We start from the raw sequence: 10,592 nt of genomic DNA, 5'->3' as shown, positions 1-10,592 counted from the left end.
TTTTAGTAGAGACGGGGTTTCACCATGTTGACCAGGATGGTCTCGATCTCTTGACCTCGTGATCCACCCGCCTCGGCCTCCCACAGTGCTGGGATTACAGGCTTGAGCCACCGCACCCGGCCCCCTTCAATTTTTTAAGGCAATCTCCCAATAGGAAACTTTTCATTTAAAGTTCATACTTAAATTCTGATTTTAAAAATGGTGAATAAATACAGGTGGAACACTAAGATTCTCATAACAATAAACTTGCATTTTAAGAAACTTCGTTAACTCCTTTCAATTTTCTAAGACAATCTACCAATCGGAAACTCTCCATTTGAAGTTCATGCTTAAATCCTTTAAAGTATGGTGTTGATTTCTCAAATGCTTAACAATAAATTTGCATTTTAAGAAACTTCGTTAACTCCTTTCAATTTTCTAAGACAATCTATCAATCGGAAACTCTCCATTTGAAGTTCATGCTTAAATCCTTTAAAGTATGGTGTTGATTTCTCAAATGCTTTCTGAATATATCTTTGGCATTTCCATCCTGTCGTCTTTGCCTATTTTCTACTTTTGTCTTATATATGTATCTCTTATGCTTAACACTCAATCAGGCTCAAATTTCCAATTTCCTCTATACTCTCATTTAAACTAAGACTTAGTTCTTATTTTTGTTTTTGAGGTGGAGTCTAACTCTGTCGCCCAGGCTGGAGTGCTGTGGTGTGATCTCGGCTCACTGCAACTTCCGCCTCCCAGGTTCAAGTGATTCTCCAGCCTCGGCCTCCTGAGATAGCTGGGATTATAGGCCACCACGCCAAGCTAATTTTTGTAGTTTTAGTAGAGATGGGTTTTGTCATGTTGGTCAGGCTGGTCTTGAACTCCCGACCTCGTGATCCACCTGCTTCAGCCTCCCAAAGTGCTGGGATTACAGGCATGAACCACCATGCCAGCCACTAAGACTTAGTTTCAAGAGTGATTATATTGCTTAGTACACTGACAAATTATCCTAAAAATCAGCTTATTAATACCTTCTTCATTTGACAAGCACAATCATTAACATTTTCATTAGTTTAAGTAGAACAAATTTAAAATCAATTTCGGAGTTATACTAAAGATAACAACAGACTCACCTGGAAGCTAACAGAGTAAGTATAGGCAATTTTTATCTCCCCAGAAGCCTTGTTGCTTATGTCCATGGGTGGCCCTGAGCAGTCTGGTTTATCTATATGGGTATGTTTGAAGCTGTGGGAAGAAACATTTTGGCAAGATGCTGATAAAGTACTTTTTTTTTTTTAAATGGGGTAGTAAAGGTTAGAGATTTTGTACGTATTTTAAAATGCTGCTGACAAAGGTGAAATTGTTTATGTCTCATTTAAAAGCATAAATATTTACTTCATATAAACACAACTATGTGTACAAAATTATAAACATACTTTTGAAAACACTATACTTGAAGAACATTTAAATAATCTTTTTTTTTCTTTTTGAGACAGGGTCTTACTTTCTTACCCAGGCCTGGGTGCGGTGGTGCCATCACAGCTCACTGCAGCCTCAAACTCCTGGGCTCAAGTGATCCTCCCACCTCAGTCTACCAAGTGGATGAGACTACCGGTGTATGCCACCACACCCATGCCCAGCTAATTTTTTAGTTTTTGTAGAGACAGGGTCTTGCTATGTTGACCAGGCTGGTCTTGAACTCCTGGACCCAGCCTCTCAAAGTGCTGGGATTACAGGATGAGACATCATGCCTGGCCTTTTTTTTTTTTTGAGACAAGGTCTTGCTCTGTACCCAGGCTGGTGTGCAGTGGTGTGATCTCAGCTCATTGCAGCTTGCAACTCCTGGGTTCAAGTGATCCTCCCACTTCAGCCTCCTACAGGCATGTGCCACAATGCCCAGCTAATTTATTTTCTGTAGCGACAGGGTCTCACTACGTTGCCCAGGTTGGTCGCAAACTCCTGTGCTCAAGTGATCCTCCCACAGGCATGTGTCACCATGCCCAGCTAATTTATTTTCAGTACAGACAAGGTCTCACTATGTTGCCTAGGCTGGTCTTGAACACCTGACCTCAAGCGATCCTCCTGCCTTGGCCTCCCCAAAGTGTTGAGATCACAGGTGTGGGCCACCATGCCTGGCTAAATAAACTTATTAAAAAAACAAAACAGGGCCGGGCGCGGTGGCTCAAGCCTGTAATCCCAGCACTTTGGGAGGCCGAGGCGGGTGGATCACGAGGTCAAGAGATCGAGACCATCCTGGTCAACATGGTGAAACCCCGTCTCTACTAAAAATACAAAAAATTAGCGGGGCATGGTGGCGCATGCCTGTAGTCCCAGCTACTCAGGAGGTTGAGGCAGGAGAATTGCTTGAACCCAGGAGGCGGAGGTTGCGGTGAGCCGAGATCACGCCATTGCACTCCAGCCTGGGTAACACGAGCGAAACTCCGTCTCCAAAAAAAAAAAAAAAACAACCAATACTGATGGAGTTTAAATTAACTGACACCTTGTTGTGGCACGTATTTTTTTTTTTACCACCAGTGCATGAGAAAAAGGCAAATTCAGGGTAGAAAAAGTCACGGGAAAAAAAAGAAATATTGAATTAAAAAAGGATCTCATAAACAACTGATATGTACATTCATGATAAAAAATAATAAATAACTTGAAGAGTTCTCGTTCAATGGCTGGTATTTCACACTGGCATCTAATATTGCATAGGGGCTTGAAAAATCACAGGACTTTCTGGTCATTTGGGCCTCTGACCAGAGAAAAGCTGCAGATATCAGAGGCAATGTTCTTTCCACTATGAAGGGGAACACCGTCCCAACCACACAACTTCTCCTTCCCCACTGTCAAGTGGAAAAGCTGTCAAAATTTCCTGACTGAAAAACAAAACACAAAGGCACATTGGCTTGACCACTTACCGTGACAGGAAAATAATTATTGGTTTGGTTTCTCTGGACAACCCATAACTCAATAACAAATCATGCCAAAGGAAGTTATGGTAAAATCAAGCCTGAAATGCTGTAATATTGATTAAAGAATAAGTTAATTGGTCCCCAAATACTTATTTTTTGGGTCTAAATTTCACTTACACTTATTTACCTTTTTGGTTCAAGTTTAGCAGCCACTAATCTTGCTCCCATGGACCCAGTTTCAACAACATGATAGTATATTTTGATGTCAACATGGTTGAAGATGTAAAATGTATCTCTTTCATGGAATTCTGACTGCGGAACAGAACTTAAAAGTTAAAGGTAGAAAACTGACTACATAAGAGTCAAAACACACCACTTTAAAATGGGCTAAAACAAGTATGAAAATTTAAGTTTGAACGCAATTTTAATCAAGTTTCAATTTTATACCTAAACTTTTTTTAAGCCAAAAATTAATTGGGGACGTTATATGCTTCTTAAAGTTTTAATTTTTACATAAAATTTAGTAAGTACCAATTAAAAAAACACTAATCTAGTATTTTCTAGACTTTCATTTAAAATGAAACAAAGCAAAATTTAAAATATTACAAACACACTAAAGCTTATACATTTAAACACTTTTCCTCCCTGGAAGCTTGTAAATTGAGACTAAACACATAACCTAAATTATTCAAGTGTCTCTGGTCAGCACTCACAAAAGCATTAACTGATATAATCAGTTTTATGATTAAGCTCATGCTAACTTCCATTGGATCAGATCCAATAAGAGATTTAAATCAGGTTGATCTGATTACACAAAACTTATTTTAATATATATCCCCACCTAGTTCTAACTACCTTCTATAATAATGGCTCTGTTTCATAACTCTATTTTTAAATACAAAAGAATGGCCTCAAGGGCAGGTAGGTCTTTAAAAGGGTATAATATCTGACTTCTGCAATACAAATTTAGTTAACTTATAATGAAGTCTTTTTTGACACTCTACTATGTACATTTTGCAATATATAAGACTTATGCGAGTTAGAGCAAAGTTCTAGACCTTAGCATAGCATTTAACATACAACAGATACTCTCAGTAAATATTGAACTGAATGTGAATTATTCCAAATCTAAAACTCAACTTATGCATTATTCATCTGCTATAAGTTTATGATCGAAGTGGTTGTACTTCAGAACATCTGAACTGTACTAATTCAACAAATATAACAATTTTTGTCTGGGTAAAGACTGGATTCTATAAAAAGCCGTATTTTAAAAAGCAGCAAAGAGTTTATCATTAACTTACATTAATAACACAGGCATCTTTTGCATGGCCTTTATCTGTAATGTAACAGCCAATAGGAAATCCAGGATTACAGAACCTCTGACCATCTTCAACATCATAACACCATGTTACAGGCATATTATCCACAATCCTACATACGGAAAGAAGAGTTAAGTTAGAAAAGAACCCACCATACATGACTAAGAATTACTGCCCAAATCAGTATCATCACTTTGTAAAATTTCAACGTCTAAATGCTTTAAGATTCCAAAAATCACAATTTTAATAAAATGTGGTATTCATAAGTAATACAATATGCCAGTATCTGATACACTGTGACGGAAAAAACTATAGGCTGGTCCCAGTGCAGTGGTGTTTACAACTAATTGATCACAACCCAGGACAGATTTCTTTGCTCCTTTGCTACTCTGACTGGCCTTAAAAAAAGGGAAAATAAACCTTTATAGCTGTTTTGAAAGGATAAATGGTATGTAGTAAAGAGTTTTATAAACTAGTTTATTGTAATTGCTAATTTAACAATACTATTTAGACCCTACAAAGTAATTTACCTTTAGCAGAACATTCAAAGCTCTAAACAGGTATACAAAGCAACATATCTAGCTCCTCAGGAACAGTTTATTAAACAGCAAAGAAGGAAAGGTCTCTCATTATTCAGGTAATTCAATAAAAAAGGAAATGAATATAATTACAAGATATAGGAAAATATTAAACTAAAGGGCCAGGAAGAAAAGTGAAAGTTATACAAAAAAATTCTGTGAAAACTATAAATCCACATTATTTCTAAAAGAAATACTGCTACAAAGCTAGTGAACCAAATCTTTCAAGTTCTATAGTGAAAAAGGACTTAAAAAAGAAAAGCAGAAAATAAAGTTCTGTGGCACTGTGTAACTACATCACAGTCCGAGCATGTGGCCCCCTGTGCCCAGAGTACACTGTGGGATACACATAAAAAAACTGCTCAACATATGCCAGCTATATTACAGTCATAAGATGACACTTCAGGGCATGTTTCATTTGTTAATTAATGTGTGCCTTAGGAAGTAAAATTATGATTCTACATTCACCCAAGGTGTACCTTAATGACCTAATAAAACATGTCTCCTTACCTTTAAATGCTATTTAATAGTACCCAGTGTATGAAATTTTAGAATCACCTTATTAAACTGCTTATTATTATAATCAGCAGGCTAGTAGTTCCAGTAAAATATTAGAAGCATAAATGCACTGTTACATAGAATAAATCAGATTTTCTGGAAGCTTAAAGAATCAGTTAACTGCTTTAATTTTTTAGATATAAGAAGTAGTTCAATTAATGAATATATACTAGCAATATATAGTATCTTCATGCTACCATATTGGAGGGAAAGTACTACGTAAGTGCTAGTTACAAAATGAGGAATTACGGGGCAATTTAGGTTTTATAAAAGCCAACATCCTAAGTGTATCATTTATATACTACCTTGGCGTAATAGCTGTTTCTGGTAATAGGAAGCATTACAAAAAAAATCCTTTTGAATAAATTTAAGAAAACTTAAAGAATATATTTTTTTCCTGAGACAGGGTTTTGCTCTGTCACTCAGGCTGGAATGCAGTAGTGTGATCACGGCTCTCTGCAGCCTCCACCTCTCAGGCTCAAGTGATCCTCCCATCTCTGCCTCCCAAGTAGTTGGGACTACAGGTACATGCCATCACACTGACTAATTTTTAAAATTTTTTGTAGACCTGGGGTCTCACTGTGTTGCCAGATCTGGTCTTGAACTCCTGGGCTCAAGTGGTCCTCATACCCTGGTCTCCCAAAGTGCTGGGATTACAGGTGTGAGCCACCATGCCTGGCCAAAGAACATGATTTTCAATTACTGTCTTCCTAAGTTATTTAAATTTCTAAAATCAGCAAAAATTAAAACTCTTATTTCCAATCTGACAGAGTATATATGGGAAGAAGACTCACAAGGATAAAGGCTGTATGAGTCTCAACTTTTTACCATAAAGAACTCCTTTCTTTTACTTTCCTCTGCCCTCCAAGGACTCCATTTGAAACACTTCTACCAATCAAGCTGCAATTATTAATAATTTGTTTTCCTAATAAATTCCAAAAGTTTCTTATCAGAATCACCCATACTGTCACAATACTCAGAAAATTATAGCCTAAAGCAAAGAAAGTTGGCATTTAACAAGTTGGCATTTCTATGTAGTTTTAACATGAGTACATTTATACTATTCATTAGGATTTTGAATTTTTGAAAATAGCATATCATTCTCCTTTGCTAACTTGGTGGGATCTGGGATTGGAACTCACTAAAGTATCTTCAAGACCCTTTTCTAATTCAATAAGCTAGTCAAGTGGTTCTATGATACTAAAAAATGTTAAGTACTCTGATAACTAGTTAATTATACTTTTATTTAAAAAAAAGTCATCAACTTTTAGAAATTCAGGCAAGAAGTAGGATCACAAACCACACAGAGCACATCTGAAGAGAGTTTAAGTGTCTGGTGCTGGTATCAAAGCAGTAGTTTCAAGAATCACGAAGTAGCTTAGCAGCTACTGACAGAGTAAGACAGTAAGATCCTCAAATTAACTGACTAAAGCCCCAAATAATACTAAAAAGTATTCGTCAAAGTATATAAGAAACAAGGCCAGGCATGGTGGCTCATGCCTGTAATCCCAGCTACTTGGGAGGCTGAGGCAGGAGAATCGCTTGAACCAGGGAGGAGGAGGTTGTAGTGAGCCAAGACCATGCCATTGCATCCAGCCCGGGCAACAGAGTAAGGCTCCGTCTCAAAAAACAACCAAAAAACAAAAAACAAAATGGAAGCAAACTATTATTAACTGTTCTTTATAGAGAACAGTAAATTAGCGCACAGTTCCAATGTCATGGGGAAGAAATTATGATTCATTCATGCAGTGAATTATGAAATTCTGAAAAAGACAGAGGAGGTTATAGATTTACAATGTTACCTGACCTGAAAAAAGTCCATATTTTCTTAAAATGAGCAAGTTGCAGAATAATGTGTACAATAACATTTTAGTTACATTATTTTTAAAAGGGACATACGCTTTACTATACCTCCATATGCACAGAAAATCTAGAAACATATATGAGAAATAATATTGTTAGCTCTGCAGAATAGAAATGAAGCTGGGAGTGGCTGAAGACTTACTTTTACTTAATATTTTCTTGTACTGCTTGTGTTTTTTTCATAGGCATATATTGCTTCATGATTTAGAAAATGATTAAGCTCTCCCCAATATGTCTTAGTACCAAGTATAAAATAAAACGTGCTGCATTCACAATAAAACTCTGCAACAGAATACTATAAATTCCCATGGGTATATGATGTTTTATCTGTTAACTCTACTGTCTATGCTTAAAATCAAGTTATATAGTAAAATCTTTCTGAAATAGGTCATGAAAAGAATATACTCAAATAATGGTTTCAAGAAATTTATCAATGTGAATCAACATTTTTTAAATGTATACTGAAACTGATTTAAGGGTTATACTTAAAATCATCAACTTTTCTGACTCAGCTGCAAAATTATTTACCAGCACCTTCCCAGGTTACTTTTTTTAGCACAATAAGTTTGCAATTGATATACTGATTACAAATCGTTCAGTAAATTTTACTATCAAATGCTTTTACTATGTTCACTATTTTAAATTATTTATTCTTTCTTATTATTAAGCATCTTGACATCATAACAAAATCTCTGTTAACTACATCATAAATGAGTTAAAAACATATCTAAGTACTTTCCTGTGAGGAGGCTACTGAAGAACTATTTCTATTACCTTTGGGAGCAAGATTAAACAGTATTCTTTCGTTCAAGTGATTCTCCTGCCTCAGCCTCCCAAGTAGCTGGGATTATAAGCACCCACCATCACACCTGGCTAATTTTTGTATTTTTAGTAGAGATGGGGGTTTCACCATGTTGACCAGGCTGGTCTCGAACTCCTGAGTGCTGGGATTATAGGTGTGAGCCACCACAACGGGCTGACTAAATAGTATTCTAAGCACAAAGGGTAGAAGAAAGAGCTAAAAATCACCCATAGACCTTAAGAGTCATTCTTTCATTCAGTCAACAAACTGGCAGCTACTGTAGTAAACATAGGTGGATAGGGCTAATATGAGAAGAACTGAGCCTTAAACATTTTTTTGAAGATTAAAAAAAAAGAAAAAACCATCAAGGGAAATTTCAATTACTTATGAATAACTAAACACATCCTGAGTTGATAAACAATTGATATGCATTGATCTAGCAAATAAGCAGTATTCCTATAGCAGTTTAGGAGAAAAAAGCTCATTTACCAGAAATCAAAGAAATGGGGAAATGAAGGAGGCTTTAACTTCCTGTTTGCACTGAGGATCAAATGAGAAAGAAACTGACACAAGCATAAGAGGCAGGTTTTTAACAGCACTGCCTCCTTCCTTCCAGCAGAGCCCCAATAACCTACAGGGAATTCATTCCTATGGGGATGGGGGGTATGTTACCCAGGTTTGGCCAGTCAGAGTGAACCCTTCTCATCACAGACTAGTTCACGGCTGTGCACAGGACCCAAGGTTCTATGTGTATGACGGTTGGGTGGGGTGGAGGAGGAGGAGAACTAACAGGTAGGAGGGAATACGAGGCCACAGGACCTGGTCAGGTCTCAGCTGAGATCCAAGGTTCCTGTGATCTAATATACTGACAGGACAAACATCCAAAAGGAAGTGCATGAAGACAGTCCTGTTCAACACTGAAAGCATCTTACAGCTTCTAGAAAAGGCAAAACATATGTAAACTATGATCCCCATAGAATAAAGGCATTTCCAAGCAAAATTACTCAGAAGAGTAACAATGGTTATACATCAAAGGTTGGATTTTGAGTCTTTAAAAATATTCTGTTTGGCTGGGTGTGATGGCTCAAGTCTGTAATTCTAGCACTTTGCGAGGCTGAGGGGCGTGGATCTCTTGAGGTCAGGAGTTTGAGACCAGCCTGGCCAAGATGGTGAAACCCCGGTCTCTACTAAAAATACAAAAATTAGCTGGACATGGTGGCAGGTGCCTGTAATCCAAGCTGCTCAGGGGGCTGAGGTGCAAGCACTTGACCCCGGGAGATGGAGGCTGCAGTGAGCTGAGATCACGGCACAGCACTCCAGCCTGGACAACAGTGTGAGACTCCATCTCAAGACAAAAAAAAAGTTTCTATGTTTAAATATTCTATAATAAGTACATCATACTTTGGAAAGAAAAACAGGACAGTTTTAAATGCTTTTTGATTCTGATACAAACTGGTACAGAATCTGTTAATGTTTACAAAATAAAAGATTAAGCAAAATGGGTTTTATTTGAAGTAGATGCTATTTATCAAACAAAAGTTCAGTTTTGTTTTCCTGTGATTTTTTTCACAGCCCACAAGTATAAAATAACGATTTCACTAGAAGACTGATCCAGGCCCTTTTTCTCAGAGCATAATAACTATTCAGGCATACTCCGTTTCATTACACTTCACTTTATTTTGCTTTGCAGATGTGGTGTTTTTTAGAAATTGAAGGTGTGTGGCATTCATGCATTGAGCAAATCTATCAGTGCCATTTTTTCAACAGCATGTGTTTGCTTCATGTTTTTGTGTCAGCCTTTTCTTTTCTTTTTAGCAATAATGTATTTTTTAATTAAGGTACTTAACAGAGTTGTTTTAGAAATAATGTTATTGCACATTGAATAGACTAAATGTAGTATAAACATAACCTTCATATGCACTGAGAAACCAAAAAACTTTATATGATTCACTTTATTGTGCTATCTGCTTTATTGCAGTGCTGTGGAACTGAACCTGCAGTATCCCCAAAGCATGCCCGTATACAAATAAAAATACCTACTCTATGTACCAGATCTATGTACTGAAAGAAGTGCCAGATATTACAGTAATCTACACACAGTTAAAAGATGATACTCTAAATGATGTTGTCATCTTTAAGAGTCACTACCACTAGTAACAAAAAAGGAAATCAATTAATTTGCTATCTTTTACATAGTCAGTAATTTATACAGTCAATGCAAAGAGGTTTCATATGGAAAAGGATAAATCCCAAAATCCAAAATCTTCATGCCTTACCAATGATGTTGATAATTCAATAACATGCTTTTTTTCAAGAATTCTAACTTTTGTTTGTCTTCAGCTTTCTCTGTATGGTATGTTTTTGTACAAACAAGCTTACAGGTCTCCTCCTTATTAAATGTAAACTGTATTAAAAAGAAGTGAAAAGCAAATTAAGAAAAAATATCCAGGTTCTTCATACCAACATCACAAATAGAATAAGAGTGCTAATCCCATTAAATTACTTAAGTGCATTGATACTGGTAATAAACATGTTAAAATTCCTCATAGCTCAATCAGATTTAAATTTTAATCCTATT

The 10,592-nt window shown here is 36.6% G+C and overlaps 1 protein-coding gene across 1 annotated transcript in view; it reads right to left on the bottom strand.

The window, feature by feature from the left end:
• Positions 1–10,592, bottom strand: part of TM9SF2 (transmembrane 9 superfamily member 2) — a 65,791-nt gene that overhangs the window by 26,051 nt on the left and 29,148 nt on the right. Inside the window, exons 4-7 of the mRNA XM_017503559.1 lie at positions 10,291–10,418; positions 4,196–4,325; positions 3,079–3,203; positions 1,113–1,224 (exon numbers count right to left, since the gene is read on the bottom strand). Coding sequence (XP_017359048.1) covers positions 1,113–1,224; positions 3,079–3,203; positions 4,196–4,325; positions 10,291–10,418 — 495 coding nt within the window. The remainder of the gene's footprint in view (positions 1–1,112; positions 1,225–3,078; positions 3,204–4,195; positions 4,326–10,290; positions 10,419–10,592) is intronic.

Source organism: Cebus imitator, unplaced genomic scaffold, assembly GCF_001604975.1.
Source record: "Cebus imitator isolate Cc_AM_T3 unplaced genomic scaffold, Cebus_imitator-1.0 Scaffold312, whole genome shotgun sequence".
NCBI classification, from domain to species: Eukaryota; Metazoa; Chordata; class Mammalia; order Primates; family Cebidae; genus Cebus; species Cebus imitator.
The sequence above is the reverse complement of the archived record's forward strand: the minus strand, read 5'-3'. Positions and strand labels throughout refer to the sequence as shown.